Source organism: Nerophis lumbriciformis, linkage group LG31 (assembly GCF_033978685.3).
Source record: "Nerophis lumbriciformis linkage group LG31, RoL_Nlum_v2.1, whole genome shotgun sequence".
Taxonomy (NCBI): Eukaryota; Metazoa; Chordata; class Actinopteri; order Syngnathiformes; family Syngnathidae; genus Nerophis; species Nerophis lumbriciformis.
This window is the reverse complement of record NC_084578.2, coordinates 10,755,001-10,772,980: the sequence shown is the minus strand read 5'-3', so window position 1 is coordinate 10,772,980 and position 17,980 is coordinate 10,755,001. Positions and strand designations below refer to the sequence as shown.

At 39.5% G+C, this 17,980-nt stretch overlaps 1 protein-coding gene across 2 annotated transcripts in view; it reads left to right on the top strand.

Annotated features, from left to right (window-relative positions):
* lss (lanosterol synthase (2,3-oxidosqualene-lanosterol cyclase)) overlaps positions 1 to 17,980 on the top strand; it is a 48,432-nt gene that overhangs the window by 15,023 nt on the left and 15,429 nt on the right. For both annotated transcript variants that reach the window (XM_061926315.1, XM_061926314.1), the window contains exons 7-15: positions 2,843 to 2,978; positions 3,236 to 3,344; positions 5,945 to 6,063; positions 7,926 to 8,023; positions 8,215 to 8,242; positions 10,583 to 10,639; positions 16,622 to 16,693; positions 16,942 to 16,992; positions 17,088 to 17,237. In XM_061926315.1, coding sequence (XP_061782299.1) covers positions 2,843 to 2,978; positions 3,236 to 3,344; positions 5,945 to 6,063; positions 7,926 to 8,023; positions 8,215 to 8,242; positions 10,583 to 10,639; positions 16,622 to 16,693; positions 16,942 to 16,992; positions 17,088 to 17,237 — 820 coding nt within the window. The remainder of the gene's footprint in view (positions 1 to 2,842; positions 2,979 to 3,235; positions 3,345 to 5,944; positions 6,064 to 7,925; positions 8,024 to 8,214; positions 8,243 to 10,582; positions 10,640 to 16,621; positions 16,694 to 16,941; positions 16,993 to 17,087; positions 17,238 to 17,980) is intronic.

Genomic DNA, 17,980 nt, shown 5'->3' with positions numbered 1-17,980 from the left:
AAAACCATTAAAAATCAGTTCCCAGTGGCTTATTTTATTTTTCGAAGTTTTTTTCAAAATTTTACCCATCACGCAATATCCCTAAAAAAAGCTTCAAAGTGCCTGATTTTAACCATCGTTATATACACCCGTCCATTTTACTGTGACGTCACACAGTGATGCCAATACAAACAAACATGGCGGATAGAACAGCAAGCTATAGCGACATTAGCTCGGATTCAGACTCGGATTTCAGCGGCTTAAGCGATTCATGTATTGAAACGGATGGTTGTAGTGTGGAGGCAGGTAGCGAAAACGAAATTGAAGAAGAAACTGAAGCTATTGAGCCATATCGGTTTGAACCGTATGCAAGCGAAACCGACGAAAACGACACGACAGCCAGCGACACGGGAGAAAGCGAGGACGAATTCGGCGATCGCCTTCTAACCAACGATTGGTATGTGTTTGTTTGGCATTAAAGGAAACTAACAACTATGAACTAGGTTTACAGCATATGAAATACATTTGGCAACAACATGCACTTTGAGAGTGCAGACAGCCCAATTTACATCAACTAATATATTCTGTAGACATACCCTCATCCGCTCTCTTTTCGTGAAAGCTGATCTGTCCAGTCCAGTTGGAAATGCATCTGCTTTGAGTGTCGCAGGATATCCACACATTCTTGCCATCTCTGTCGTAGCATAGCTTTCGTCGGTAAAGTGTGCGGAACAAACCTCCAATTTCTTGCCACTTTCGCATCTTTGGGCCACTGGTGCAACTTGAATCCGTCCCTGTTCGTGTTGTTACACCCTCCGACAACACACCGACGAGGCATGATGTCTCCAAGGTACGGAAAACAGTCGAAAAAACGGAAAATAACAGAGCTGATTTGACTCGGTGTTTGTAATGTGTTTGAGAAAATGGCGGATTGCTTCCCGATGAGAGCGAATAATAGAAAGGCGTTTAATTCGCCAAAATTCACCCATTTAGAGTTTGGAAATCGGTTAAAAAAATATATGGTCTTTTTTCTGCAACATCAAGGTATATATTGACGCTTACATAGGTCTGGTGATAATGTTCCCCTTTAAACAGTGGGCTTTCTAACAATTGGGAAGGTTGGTGTCATGTTTGTCCTCAAACAAAAACCATACTAAAACAAAGAAAATATTTTTCCCCCATCTTTTTCCTATTTCAATCCTTTTTTATAAATGCTCCAGGGAGCCACTAGGGCTGCACTAAAGAGCCACGGGTATGGCGTCACATTAGTGCCAAAAATCCAAGCGCATAAAAACTGTTATCGCGCGCTGATTCTCCACTTCGTGCGCGCGCGACACCCTTTTGCGGTGCCTTTCTGTGCGCGCGCAGAAAGGCACTGCGCGCGCACAGAAAGGCACCACGCGCGCGCAAAAGGGTGTCGCGCGCGCGCACGAAGTGGAGAATCAGCGCGCGATAACAGTTTTTATGCGCTCGGATTTTTGGCACTAATGTGACGCCATACTTCGTGCGCGCGCGACACCCTTTTGCGCGCGCGTGGTGCCTTTCTGTGCGCGCGCGGTGCCTTTTTGCGCGCGCGCGGTGCCTTTCTGCGCGCGCGCGACACCTTTCTGCGCGCTCTCTGTGTACTCCTGGCATCTCTCCTCGCGCTGTCATGTTTCTTTTTGGCACTTTGGGGGCGGGTATGCTTAGACGGCCCCTTCTTTCTGATTGGTCAGGCGAAAAATGCTGAAAAATGCTCAGAGCCAATCAGAAGTATAGCAGGGCGGGTCATCGTCAATATGTATCAAGATTTACGGAGGAAGAAGTGGATAAAAAAATGTTGCGCGCTGATGAAGGTTATTTCATACCACATAAACACAATACAGGGTAATACAAAATGTGACCCAAATAAATAATAAGACAACAAACACCATAATCACATCTTTCAGCCAGAACTGGTCCACCAGCAATAACATCCAACCATAACATTGTTTTATATTTTCACTTCTTCTTGAACATTTGTTTTCTAATTTATGGAATTTCTTTTGATTCAGCCATACAATTAATGAAATAATCTTTGAATTTTGTTTTTAAAATGTTAAAAATAGCTTTTAATAATGTATTCTGAAACAGTTTAAAATAATCAGAGAACTGACTAACACTGACCCTACACAACTATGTTGCACAATTAAGTCATTTTTTTTTTTAAATTGAAAGAGGTAATTTCAACAGGTACAGCATCTTATGTCATATCTACATGTAATAAGATTTGTAACAAGGCAAACCGTTTGTAAATTGGTCGAAAATCGAGCAAGTTATGGTAATTTAATTAGTACATGTACCATTGACATCAATGTAATGATTGAGGCTAGATGTCCGAGGTAAGATGGCTACAACGTTGCTACACTGGAGAATGATTGGTCATATGAAAAATGCTCACAGCCAATCAGAAAGAAGGGGCCGTCTAAGCATACCCGCCCCCAAAGTGCCAAAAAAAAACATGACAGCGCGAGGAGAGGTGCCAGGAGTACACAGAGAGCGCGCAGAAAGGCGTCGCGCGCGCGCAGAAAGGCACAGCGCGCGCGCAAAAAGGCACCGCGCGTGCACAGAAAGGCACCGCACGCGCGCAAAAAGGCACCACGCTCGCGCAAAAGGGTGTCGCGCGCGCACGAAGTGGAGAATTAGCGCGCGATAACAGTTTTTATGCGCTCGGATTTTTGGCACTAATGTGACGCCATACACGGTTTGCTGACCCCCGGGTTCGGGTAAAGAAATAGTTTTAGGATACACTCTGCATCCAGAGAACAAGCAATCATTTCCCACGTGTAGAATTGAAAACATCCTAACTGCGTGTACGGTTCTTTCCATGTTGGCATTGTGACAGGTTGCTCCCCACTTGGATGCCGGCTCACCCCTCGACGCTGTGGTGCCACTGTCGCCAGGTGTACCTTCCCATGAGCTACTGCTACGCCGTCCGACTCGCCGCCGAGGAGGACGCCCTGGTCCTCGGCCTCAGACAGGTGCCATGGTTCTATGTTCCACTAGGAGGCGTCATAACGTCAGGACTGGAAGACAGACTTGTGGTTGAACTAAGCCTTTTCTTTAGTTTCACTTTCTCTTCTGCGTTGTTTGTTACATGTACAGCATGCAACCACGTTTGAACCTAATTTAAGGGCAGACCACACCTTACGTACTGTGTAAATTAACATTTTGTTTTGATTGCTCAGTACATTATTGCTTATGTTAATATTTCTTATTATTCCTTTTTTGTCACTAGGAGCTTTATGTCCAGGACTATGCGAGCATTGACTGGCCAGCTCAGAGGAGCAATGTGGCAGCGTGTGATTTATACACACCTCAAAGCACACTTCTGACTGTCTCTTACAGTAAGTATGGTGACATTTTGCTTCTCTGATTGGAATGTCTAATTTAACTGAAACCTGACTGTGGAAACACTTTGGGCCTGTTCTACTAAAGCAGGGGTGCCGAACTCATTTTAGATCGGGGGGCCACATGGAGAAAAATCTACTCCCAAGTGCGCCGGACTGGTAAAATCACGGCACGATAACTTAAAAATAAAGTTAAGTTAAAGTACCAATGATTGTCACACACACACTAGGTGTGGGGAAATTTGCCCTCTGCATTTGACCCATCCCCTTGTTCACCCGCTGGGAGGTGAAGGGAGCAGTGAGCAGCAGCGGTGGCCGCGCCCGGGAATCCTTTTTGGTGATTTAACCCCCAATTCCAACCCTTGATGCTGAGTGTCAAGCAGGGAGGTAATGGGTCCCATTTTTATAGTCTTTGGTATGACTCGGCCAGGGTTTGAACTCACAACCTACCGCTCTCAGGGCGGACACTCTAACCACTAGGCCACTGAGACAACTTCAGATTGTTTTCTTTGTTTAAAAATAGAAGAAACGCATTCTGAAAATGCACAAATCATAATGTTGTTTTTTTTTTATACTTACATGTTGTGGTTGATAGTATTCTACCTTTATTTGACCTTATTTGTACTTTCTGAATAAATTATGTAATAATGTTCATCAGTCAAATCATTGGTGTTAATTTTCAATCAATGAAGATAAAAAAAAAAAAATCAAATTACAGGATGTTATACAGTATATGTAGTTTGCTCATTTTCCTTGACTGGTGAACTACAAAGATACAAACAACTGCTATTGGGACATTTAGTGGACACATTTAGAACAGCAGTTTCTTTTATTCCAAAATTTCGGCTCATTTTTATACTTAGCAAACTCATCCCGCGGGCCGGATAAAACCTGTTCTCGGGCCTGATCAAGCCCACGGGCCTTACGTTTGACACCCCTGTTCTAAAGGTTTCTTTCTATTAAAACACATTGAAACTTGATATGCTAAGCTTGTGTGTCGAGGCGCATTCATTATAAAAACGCATCACAACGTTCACCTTTTTTTTTTTTTTTTACAACATTACCGATTATTACTCACTGGAGACTTCATGAGAGCCAACAAACATAATAAAACATCACTTACTGTACAATGCCTGCTGTCATTAGGATGCCGACTGACAAAATCTTGTCATATTCATGTTTAGATGAAGAATGATTCATAATCCTTGCAAAGAACGAAACGTCTTTTCGTGTCGTTCCCGCCATTTACGGGTCTAAATTGGCTGTCAAAGTGTACCAACTTGTCGGAATACGTCCTCATCCTTGTACTATCCAGGTGAGAGTCATGATTTATGATCGACAATAAACTTGCACAAGCAAGGGAGCGAGGAAGCAACTTACCACTCGATGATGTCGACATACCCACACAAGCTCGTGATCACGGCGTCGCTATGAATAGTTTATCTGCGTTAGCGCTTATAATAACAACATCACTAATACTTGTCACAAAATGTAAATGGAGTATTGGTAGTGGATTTTGGATGTTTATTTATTGGGTTTAATGTGCGGAATAGAGGACCTCCCAATGGCTCAGTTGTAAGCTGACTTTTATTTACGTTTATTTACGGGTTAGAGTGCATTTTTTTAAAAGTACATCCGTCGTCATGTCTTTTATAATGATCTTGAACGATTGACAGAATTCCAAAAAAAAGTGCAGATCCCCTTTAAGGGTTGATTTGGAACCAGCAGACACAAAAAAATTATTAATTTGATTAGTTTTGGTGTCTGTTTGCATTGTTTTTTTAACCGTTGTTTGTTCTTTTCATGTAGGAGATATATTAATATAGCTTTTTGTAACTTCTTGTAAAATGCATTTTTTTGCGACTGGATCATTCCAACGCACCATCGCAGTTATCTCCATTGTTTCTAATGTGAGTGCTTCTAATAACCCGGATAAGGTGGCGCAGATTATTAGGGGTGAACCAAAGAATCGATTCGCATCCGAATCGCGATTCTTATTCATCCATAAATTGATCCATCATTTTAAATAATCTATGTACCTTTTTTAATTATTTTTTTAAAATAAAAATAATTTTTTTTAAATGTTTTTAGGCCATCCAGAAGGAGCTTTTCAAACCTGTAATCTGTTTCGAAAAAGTTTCATTATAATTATTATACCAAATAATACATTGCGAGAATCGGTTTAAATCGGGAATCAATTCTGAATCTAATCGTTACCCCAGGAACAAGGTCGAATTGTTAGGTGCCCCTACTGATAATAGTAGTGTGCTGCATGTTCAACAACATAGCAAAACACCACATGTGGAGGTAAATGAGTGTCTCCATGGTGGCAGCCGCAAAATCCTCATTTAAATAGGGCAGGCTGCACCACTTTTGCACTTGTTATCAATTGTGCACTAGACAACCCAAACTATTAATAATACGTGCAATTTTTTTTTTACTGTGCTGTCGCTATTTAGCACTTATTTGGGATCTTAGTAGATCAGGCCCTTTGTGCATTATGAGTTCATGTGATTAGATTGAAGTGTTTTTCACAGAATACCCCCAAGCAGTTGTCTTGTGATTGTGACTCACTGCTGTTGCACTTTCCTTTGTAGTGGTGCTAAACGTGTATGAGGCTCACCACAGCGCCGCGCTGAGAGGAATGGCCGTCAAAGAATTATATGAGCACATTCAAGCTGATGACCGCTTCACAAAATGCATCAGCATTGGACCGGTAAATCTCAAGAAACTTAAACTTTTAAACGTCTACCATAATATATCTTCTTAAGGCCCAAGCTGTTTGTTTACATGTTTTTTTTATTTATTTCTCTTTGCTATTTGGGCTTATTGGACCCTAATTAGAATCAAAACTAAGACTCATCTTTTGATATGATGTACTTGGTCCATAAGTAACAAACGTGTACCGTATTTTCCGCACTATAAGGCGCACCTAAAAACCTCCAATTTTCTCAAAAGCTGACGGTGCGCCTTATAATCCGGTGCGCCTTATATATGGACCAATATTGAGCCACATCAGGTCTCGCAACTACGGGATGCATAACGTAATCCCAGCCTCTACTGTAGCGTCTATTTTATGCGCCTTATATTTGATCAAAGTTTTAAAATAGGCTATTCATTGAAGGTGCGCCTTATAATCCGGTGTGCTTTATAGTGCGGAAAATACGGTACTTCATGTTTAGTGACATGCTAATTCTTATTTTTACCCTTTTTTTTTTCCAAATTCCATTGTATGTTATACTCTTCTGACACCACCAGATGGCAGTATAAGTGTCCACATAAGTGGCCATAAGACCCCAATTTAGTAGTGTACACAATTTTGGAAATAAGAGCTAAAAGGTGCTGTCCACACATGTGGCCAACTAAGCCTTTAGAGGTTTAAATATGTTTTTTTTTGCTTCCAGCAAATCCTTTGTGTGATGTGTGCTTGAATGAGTTCGTTGTGTGTATATATTAGATTAAAGCTGAAATTAAGTATAAGTCGCTCCGGAGTATAAGTCGCACCGGCCGAAAATGCATAATAAAGAAGGAAAAAAAACATATATAAGTCGCACTGGAGTATAAGTCGCATTTTCTGGGGAAATTTATTTGATAAAATCCAACACAAAAAATAGACATTTGAAAGGCAATTTAAAATAAATAAAGAATAGTGAACAACAGGCTGAATAAGTGTACGTTATATGAGGCATAAATAACCAACTGAGAACGTGCCTGGTATGTTAACGTAACATATTATGGTAAGTCATTCAAATAACTATAACATATAGAACATGCTATACGTTTACCAAACAACCTGTCACTCCTAATCGCTAAATCCCATGAAATCTTATACGTCTAGTCTCTTACGTGAATGAGCTAAATAATATTATTTGATATTTTACGGTAATGTGTTAATAATTTCACACATAAGTCGCTCCTGAGTATAAGTCGCAACCCCGGCCAAACTAGGAAAAAAAACTGCGATTTATAGTCCGAAAAATACGGTATACTAGGTACTGAATCCGGTACTTTTTTGGCACCGAACAAATCCAGCCGGTCCTACCTGTTACCTGTTCGTGTAAAATTAAATTTTCAATGAAAAACAAAAAAAATTGAATCAAAAAATGCTCCAACATGTAAATAAAGTAAGAATCCACTTTTCCAAAAATGTGCTAGCTCGATGCTAATGTACATTGGCTTTGCTACTGACATGCTACTGGTTAGCATTAGCGATATTTCATGGTAGTTTCGACACATTCAAATTTGTTAATGAAAACTACAACTGGGATGCATGTCCGAATTAAACAGCCGGTGCGTAATATGTACAATACTCACAGCGTTAACACTTTGTAGGGCGCAACAGACAGAGACACACTACAAATTGGACTTTACTGCCATCTAACGCTTTGGACTTGTAATTGAGACTTTACAGTTACCATAATCAGCTCATTTTTAGATGTTGCAATAAAAAACGAGATTTTATTGTCAAAACAATTTAATATTAATTAAGACAAGCACAACAACAAATAACCCTGAGAAAGATTTTTTTTATTTCAAAGTAAACTGAGATAATATTGCCTTATCGTCTCCATGCCACAGATTTCCAAGACAATCAACATGCTGGTCCGCTGGTCCGTGGACGGTCCGTCTTCTCCAGCCTTCCAGGAGCACGTGTCCAGGATCCCCGACTACCTCTGGTCAGTCGGCTTTCATTAGCAAAACCATCAGTTTTTTTTTTTAAGTTTTACTTTTCAGTTGGTTCACATCATTAGTATGAATTTTTAGTTTTGTCTAACATATCAACAATTGAACCGCTACACAACTGTATCACAAATGTTATACATCAAGCATCATGCAACTATTAACTATATTCATTTCTGCGTTCCAGGCTGGGACTCGATGGCATGAAAATGCAGGTAAGCAATTTATCTTTGTGCAAAACCCAAAAATGTTGTCTTTACATAAAATTGCTGTTATTACATAAATATGATAATTACAGATTTCAGTTTCAAAATAAGAGCTGTCTCTCGGCTAATTTTTATGCTCTAAGTTGCAGGCAAAAATGTGAGTTACAAGCATCCCTGCTATTGGTTGGTGTAGCAAATGTCCCAACGATGCCAACTACCATTTAAATTGATTAGGCAAGGCTAATTTGAGATACAAGTGTTTGAAGTTGAGGGCTCAGTCACAACCAATGGTTCATAAGTCTGACCAGTCTTCCTCTCAGGGAATTAAAGTCACTGGTCAATCCCAAGTTCTTTCAGATGACATATATGTTGAGTAAAAAGGACCATCAAGACAGAATAGGAATATTATCAATTTTTACTAAAGCTTTAGGAGACCAGTCCTACAGTCCGTTAATAGCGGCATCTAGAAGCCAAACGGAAAGAGACAACTTAATGAATACGAAAACAGCCCACACACTGCCCAGTAAGGAATACAGCCTCATTGTTCTAATACTGATAAGGTAAAAAGGGAGTATGCTATACTCCCACATTCCAACCCCTTCAAGGTAAAGCACAGAGTTTACTTGCGGACATAAGATACAAGCAAAAAGAGTACACATGGGAAAATATTAGCTGCTTTAAACAAGTTGAGGTACAACTAAATTGCTTCTATGGGTTCATTGTTCACAATAAGAGTAATTCTATAGAACATGTGTCAAACTCAAGAAGCACTGATTTAACGTCACCCACTATGTTTTTTTATCTGGCCTGCCACGTTATTTTATGTTTGTCACATTATTTTATGTGGACCGCCGAGCCATTTTATGTGTTCCTCCATATTATTTTAGGCGGCCTGCCACGTCATTTAACGTCGCCCACCATATCATTTTATCTGGCCCTCCACTTTATTTTACGTGACCACATTATGTGGTCTGTCACATTATTTATTAAAGTTAAAAAGTTAAAGTACCAATTATTGTCACACACACACTAGGTGTGGCGAAATTATTCTCTGCATTTGACCCATCACCCTTGATCACCCCCTGGGAGGTGAGGGGAGCAGTGAGCAGCAGCGGTGGCCACGCCCGGGAATATAGTCTACGTGGCCCACAATGTTATTTATTGTGGGCCGCAACGTAATTTTTTCGTTTTCCTGTTATTTTAAGCGGCCCGCCACATTTACGTCGTCCACCATGTCATTTTATCTGCATATATTTTTAAGAGTTCTTTCTTTATTCATAGTCATGTTTAAAGCAGCTAATATTTTCCCGTGTGTACTGTCTTTGCTTGTATCTTATGTCCGCAAGTAAACTCTGTGCTTTACCTTGAAGGGGTTGGAATGTGGGAGTATAGCATACTCCCTTTTTACCGGGACGGTATAGCTCGGTTGGTCGAGCGGATGTGCCGGCAACTTGAGGGTTCCAGATTCAATCCCCGCTTTCCGCCATCCTAGTTACTGCCGTTGTGTCCTTGGGCAAGACACTTTACCCACCTGCTCCCAGTGCCACCCACACTGGTTTAAATGTAACTTAGATATTGGGTTTCACTATGTAAAGTGCTTCGAGTCACTAGAGAAAAGCGCTATACAAATATAATTCACTTCACTTCACTACCTTATTAGTATTAGAACAATGAGGCTGTATTCCTTTCTGGGCAGGGTAGGGGCTGTTTTTCGTATTCAATAAGTTGTCTCTTTCCGTTTGGCTTTCAGACCGCTTCTAGATGCCGCTATTAACGGACTGTAGGACTGGTCTCCTAAAGCTTTAGTAAAACTTGATAATATTCCTATTCTGTCTTGATGGTCCTTCTTACTCAACGTATATGTCATCTGAAAGAACTTGGGATTGACCAGTGACTTTAATTCCCTGAGAGGAAGACTGGTCAGACCCAACACCTTCCTCTTTGTTTAATGTGCCCCGCCACATTATCTTATGTTTTTCACGTTATTATATATGGCCCACAATGTCATTCATTGTAGGCCGCTACGTAATTTTTTTTGTTTGGCCATCCACTTCATTTTACGTCGACCACCAAATCATTTTATGCGGTCTGTCATTTATGTGGCCCACAATGTCATTATTGTGGGCAGGCCACATTAAATGACATGGCGGGCGAGATCTGAGTTTGACACCTGTGCTCTGGTCAAGGTTATGAAATCGGGTACAATGATCAAATCAACTGGTTGACGGTTCCTGTATGAGCAAATATTTTGCCAATGTGTTCCATACTAGAAAGATTTGCTGTATAAACTCTGACTACATTCATTTGCTCACATGATTTTCAGCACTTCTCTGGTTTTGCTCCTCACAGGGCACCAATGGCTCTCAGCTCTGGGACACTTGCTTCGCCGTGCAGGCTTTCCTCGAGGTAACTCACTTGGGTCTATTCTGTTTTAGTGAAAAAATAGATTTTTTAGTCACGGAACGTTACACACAGACCCACAATCTTTTAAATACATGATGGTAAATAGATTTAGTGAAAACTAAGGTCTTAAGTGACATTAAAAAGCATTAAATACGATCTCCAGGAGCGTTAAAATTCTTACAATTGTAGACCTGGGCCGGTTAATTAAACAATAAAAGAATAAGAACTTGATACATTTCCATATGTGTGTGTTTTCGGCTGTGTGTTCCAAACTAGATACGAGAGGTCTCACTCTGTGCATCGCTTTCAGCACGTTTATTTGACATTAGAAAAAAATGAACAGAGTGAGTCCTCAAGTCAGTCATTCACGATCTTTGTTTCGGTCTGAGCAACTGGAACCGCCAGCTTATACACACACACACACACACACACACACAAACACACACACACACACACACACACCCAGAATGCGACTCAGGATAGGGGTCATTGTCCTGTTGGAACACCTAAATCAGGCTAGAATGAAGGTTTTAGAATGGCTTTCCCAAAGTTTTGACTTAAACGTGTGGACAATGCTGAAGAAACAAGTCCATTAAAAGAAAACCAACAAATTTACACCAATTTTGTCAAGAGGAGTGGTCAAAAATTCAACCAGAAGCTTGTGGATGGCTACCAAAAGCGCCTTATTGCAGTGAAACTTGCCAAGGGACATGTAAGCAAATATTAACATTGCTGTATGTATACTTTTGACCCAGCAGATTTGCTCACATTTTCAGTAGACCCATAATAAGTTCATAAGAGAACCAAACTTCATGAATGTTTTTTGTGACCAACAAGTACGTATGTGCTCCAATCACTCCATCACAAAAAAATAAGAGTTGTAGAAATGATTGGAAACTCAACCCAGCCATGACATTATGTTCTTTTTTTTAAATTAATTTGATTTTTTTATTAAATCAACATAGAAAAAAACACACGATACACTTTCAACTAGTGCAGGGGTCGGCAACCCAAAATGTTGAAAGAGCCATGTTGGACCAAAAATACAAAAACAAATCTGTCTGGAGCCGCAAAAAATTAAAAGCCATATTACATACAGATAGTGTGTCATGAGATATAAATTGAATTAAGAGGACTTAAAGGAAACTAAATGACCTCAAATATAGCTACAAATGAGGCATAATGATGCAATATGTACATATAGCTAGCCTAAATAGCATGTTGGCATCGATTAGCTTGCAGTCATGCAGTAACCAAATATGTCTGATTAGCACTCCACACAAGTCAATAACATCAACAAAACTCACCTTTCATGCACAACGTTAAAAGTTTGGTGGACAAAATGAGACAGACAAAGAAGTGGCATAAAACACGTCCTAGAAAGTCGGAGAAAGTTATACATGTAAACAAACTACGGTGAGTTCAAGGACCGCCAAAATTAGTAGGACAAAACAGCGCTCGCCAAATACTCGAATCAATGAAGCATGTTTAATATCAACAGTGTGCTTTATAACAATTAGGGAGGCTTGTGTCATGTTTGTCCTCCTACATAAACCATATTAAAACAAAAAAGAAATGTTTTTCCCCTCATCTTTTTCCATTTTTCATACATTTTTTAAAAAGCTCCAGAGAGCCACTAGGGCGGCGCTAAAGAGCCGCATGCTAGAGCCGCGGGTTGCCGACCCCTGGACTAGTGCATCAACCCCCCAAAAAACCCCTCCCTCCCCCATTCACACTCATACACACCCACTCACACAAAAGGGGTTGTTTCTTTCTGCTATCAATATTCTGGTTCCCACATCATGGACAACACTTCTGCAAGGGACACAACACAGTCCCTGAAGCACACTTGATTGTTTGTGCTGCTGGTCCACTAACATTTTCATTTAATTACTTTTCTTTTTTCTCTCCCTTATGTAATTATTTTTATATTGTTTTACTTTCCCTTATATCCAAGAAAATATGTATTTATCTTATCTATAAAAAAAAAAAAAATAATAAAAAAATAAAATAAAAAAAAAAAGGAAAGAAAGGACCTTATCTTCACCAGACCCGGTTGTAAATGAAATTAGCTTCGTTTAAAGGTTGTTTTTTTTTAAACCAGGTCCAGTCCAGATAATGTCCAAGTCGGGTCCAGCAACACACACCTTCATTCATGTACACTGAGAAAAAAAAAAAAGAAACATTTTGGAACACAACAGATTGCATATAATCTATAAACAAAATTACACTTTCAAAACAAAAAAAAACAAAAAAAAAATGTATGTACAGTTCAGATTATGTTCAGGTCACTAAAAATGAGGGAATACAACAACAGATAGCATATAATCTATAAAAATAACTACACTTTCAACATAAGCCTTTGAGGACTTCCCATCTTTTTTTTAAATGTTTTTTGGCATCATTATCATTTTCAACCATGTAACTTTCTAAAGTTAAAAAATACTGATTAAATGTTTTAAAGAAAGTAATACTAAGTGAATATCTGTTTTTGGCCTTAAAAATAAACCTTTTACCGAGTACTATAATTAAATTGATTAAATCATGATTGTCAATGAACTCTCCCAAAATAATAACAGAAACCACATCAGTAGACCCATAATAAGTTCATAAGAGAACCAAACTTCATGAATGTTTTTTGTGACCAACAAGTACGTATGTGCTCCAATCACTCCATCACAAAAAAATAAGAGTTGTAGAAATGATTGGAAACTCAACCCAGCCATGACATTATGTTCTTTACAAGTGTACATACACTTTTGACCACCATAGGCCTTAAACTTGTAACTTGCATTAAATTAGATTTGTTGATACCTGCAGAAACCCTGTTTTAATCATAAATTGTATATTTGGTTGTGTTGCATTTGACAGATGGAAACAGTGTGTTGTTTTTCTACTTGACAGTTGCTTTAGCAGTTTGCCGACTTTAACCTTTCAGACAGTGGAAATCTGCAAAGAAAACAGGCTTAGTGGCATAAATGTGACGACAATTTTAGGATCCGTGTCATTCACTTGTTTGTATTTGATGCGTGCAGACAAGAGAGTTGACAGATTGTCATCACCAAATATTTATTTTCCTTTGTTGTGCTGATCATGTTTTTTTTAGTTTGGCCATGTGCTGTTTGTTTTTTAGACGCTTTTTAGTTCCTGGTTGTGCACTCTTGCTTGTTTTGTTTCCATGACTACTCATTAGTTTCACCTGTATCACGTTTTGCACTCGCGCACCTGTCACCAGGGACGTGCACATGATTATAGAGGGGCAGGGGCTCAAAGTCAGAAAAGGGCAGGACATTTTTTTTTTGGTCCTTTACACAATATGGAAATTAATGTAAAATTAAATTTGCTAATAGAAAGCTAACTACTTAGCTGTGTGTCCTTTGTAGGTAAAAGTGATTGCCATTTCTTTTGTGTCAACAAATTATTGTCATAATGAGTTAATTCACATTATCATAGTCTTGGAAGTCATGAAACGCAACAAAACACTGGTTTATTATTAGACACAGTGCATTTTATTTTGAAAATTAACCCGGTGTTTTATTTTTATTTTGTACACTACTTCCTGTCCCGCACGATCCGCTCTGCTCTGTGCGGAATTGATGTGCCGTGCTCAATTGATGCGCCGTGCTCCGACGTCCGGCAAAAACAGAAGCTGACACACTGAATAATAGAATAATACAGCGTTTTTCTGAAATATTACCCATATTAGATGCTGAATTAGTGGACGGCGACTAGACCATAACTCACAGGTTCAAGTTGCTCCACTGTCACGCCTCCTCAGGGGCGCAGTTGGCTCTCTCTCCTCTCACTTACTCACTCACTCGCCCTCTCTCTCTCTTTCTGGCGGAAGCGGCAGGCTTAAACAACCCGGTATTACAAGAAAACGTGGAGTTTTTGTACCGCTGTTTTTTTTGTTTTGTTTTTTTACATCCCTGACAGGAATTTATTACTGTTGTTTAAAGAAAAAGAAAAAAACAACAACACACACACACAGGCAGAGGGCACTTTTTAAGACGAGGCAAAAAAGGGCAGGGGCTCAAGCACCCATAGGGCCCTATGGGTGCACGTGCCTGCCTGTCACTAATCATGTCGGTATTATTTAAGCTTTCAGTTGCCAGGCAGTCTGCCTGGCGACATTAACTCTGTTACCCCTGTTTACCTCTGATGACTTCTGCTACCCATGTTACCATAGTTCCATGCCTATTTTTGTGTCTCAGTAAGTGTTTTCGTTTTCATGTCCATAGCTTTTGCCCAAGTGCTAGTTGATTGTTTTCAAAGCCAAGTTTCTTCTTCCGTCTTGTGCGCGCCTTTAGTTTGTTCTTTTTTTCAGTGTTAAAATAAATATGTCTTTACCTTCACGCCATGTCCGCTCCAACTATTGTTGCATCTCGGGAAAACAAACACCCCATAATCCCCGTTATGACAGTTAGGCACTTACCGTATGGGGAAAATAAGGGAATACTTCCGAAGCCAGGTAATTAACCTGTGTCAAGTTGGCCCCTATCATCATTGCAAATATTAACATAACACTAACATTCGTCTGTGCTGTAAAATAACTTAAGTTATTCTAAAATACATTTTCTGACTAGCGACGTCATCCAAAAAACCCTCACTGTTTTTATGTTGACATTTTATATATATGTTATTAATGTGTGATTAAAGAGTTATTATTCATAACCAGCCCCCCAATCATGTGGAAAATCTCCCCAAACGTGTCCCAATCATTTGTGCTCCAATTTTGTATTAAAGTTTTTATGTTAACCTTTTATTATTCATACCAAAAGTCATACCATATCCAACCATGTCGAAATCTGCTCAAACTTGTCCCAATACCTTTGTGCTGCAAAAATGTTTGGTCTAACTATAATTTTTTTTGTTTTTTGTTTGTTTTATTTGTTATGTTGTTAAGAAGTAATTAACCTGTTATGATTCATAACCAGCGCCCCAACTATGTCAAAATCTGTCCAAACTTGTCCCAATCGTTTGTGCTGCAATAGTTTTTAGTCTGGCATCGTTTTGATGTTATTAACGTGTTATTATTTATAACCGGCCCCGTAACATAAAACCTACAATAACTTTGCAGCACAAACACATGGGACAAGTTTGGGGAGATTTTGACAGGGTTTGTGGGCTGGTTATGAATAATAAAACGTTAATAACATCAAAACTCACTTCAGCGCCGCAAGTGGGCCTCGGCTTCATTATTCAACAGCATTCAGTAGAGATGTCCGATAATATCGGCAGCCCGATATTATCGGCTGATAAATGCTTTAAAATGTAATATCAGAAATTATCGGTATCGGTTTCAAAAAGTAAAATTTATGACTGTTTAAAACGCCGCTATACGGAGTGGTAGACGGACGTAGGGAGAAGTACAGAGCGCCAATAAACCTTGAAGGCACTGCCTTTGCGTGCCGGCCCAGTCACATAATATCTACGGCTTTTCACACACACAAAGACGGCGTCCACAATCTACGTCCGAACATGACATGACAATCAACAATGTCCCCACAAAGAAGGATAAAAACAACTGAAATAGTCTTGATTGCTAAAACAAAGTAGATGCGGGAAATATCGCTCAAAGGAAGACATGAAACTGCTAAAGGAAAATACCAAAAAAAGAGAAAAAGCCACCAAAATAGGAGCGCAAAACAAGAACTAAAACACTACACACAGAAAAACAGCAAAAAAGTCCAAATAAATCAGGGCGTGATGTGACAGGTGGTGACAGTACACCTACTTTGAGACAAGAGCTATAGTGATGCATGCTTGGTTATGCTTTAAAGTCATATCCAACAATTGCGACAACGACTTTTTACTGTCAACTGAGTTTCGTTTTTTAATGATTTCTGCTGGTGGTGTGCCTCCGCATTTTTTCAACGCAAAAAATGTGCCTCGGCTCAAAAAAGTTTGAAAAAAACTGGTCTGGAGGGTCCTGATTGAATTTGCGTGACTGCTTGAAATCAATCCTATGACGGGGTCTTTCAGGCAGGAGCCCAGGATGACCCTGAACTAGCCGAGTGTCTCGGACGTGCCCACAAGTTTCTCACCGTCACGCAGGTGAGGAAAAACATTCCACCCGTTGCTGTAAACTGTACATTTTCATCCTTGATTTACTAGACAGGCAATCATTAACACTAACAGTCTTTAATCAACATACTGTACATGTTTTTGTACTGTGGGAAACACAAGGGGAAAAGACTTAGTCCATGCACCCAAAGACTTTTAAAATCCATGTTGGACTGTACATACTGTACCAAACAATAAGTGTGACTACTTAAACTTGACCAAGGTTCCCCCTGCAATAGATTCCAGATAATCCCCCAGATTACCAAAAGTACTACAGACAGACAAACAAGGTACGTGCAATATCAACTACATGGTTCTTTCAACACCGACTTTGCATTTGAAGAGTTTGGATAAATGTATTGGAAATGACAATTCTTTTTGTCAGGGAGGTTTCCCCTTCAGTACCCGCGACTGTGGCTGGATAGTGGCGGACTGCACGGCTGAGGGTCTCAAGACATTGATGTCGCTGGACGAGCTGTGCCCCTCCATCAGCAAACCTGTCGCTTTGGAGCGCCTGTACGATGCTGTCAATGTGGTCGGTCAACTTCAAATACATCACACGTAGATTGTACCAGATTTTACGGACTATAGAGCATACTTGCCAACCTTGAGACCTCCGATTTCGGGAGGTGGGGAGGGGGGCGTAGTTGGGGGGGCGTGGTTAAGAGGGGAGGAGTATATTTACAGCTAGAATTCACCAAGTCAAGTATTTCTTATATATATACAGTATATATATATATTTTTTTTAGATATATATAAGAAATACTTGACTTTCAGTGAATTCTAGCTATAAATATATATTTATTTTATTATATATATATATATATATATATATATATATATATATATATATATATATATATATATATATATATATATATATATATATATATATATATATATATATATATATATAAATAAAAGGAATACTTGAATTTCAGTGTTCATTTATTTACACATATACTTGTTGAGTTAAGGGTTGAATTGTCCATCCTTGTTCTATTCTCTGTCACTATTTTTCTAACCATGCTGAACACCCTCTCTGATGATGCATTGCTGTGTGGCACGCACAAAAGTGCTTTCATCAAATGCACTAGATGGCAGTATTGTCCTGTTTAAGAGTGTCACAACATTGCTGTTTACGGCAGACAAACTGCTTTACGGTAGACGAAAACGTGACTGCTGTTGTTGTGTGTTGTTACCGCGCTGGGAGGACGTTAATGAAACTGCCTAACAATAAACCCACATAAGAAACGAAGAACTCGCCCTCGATCATTC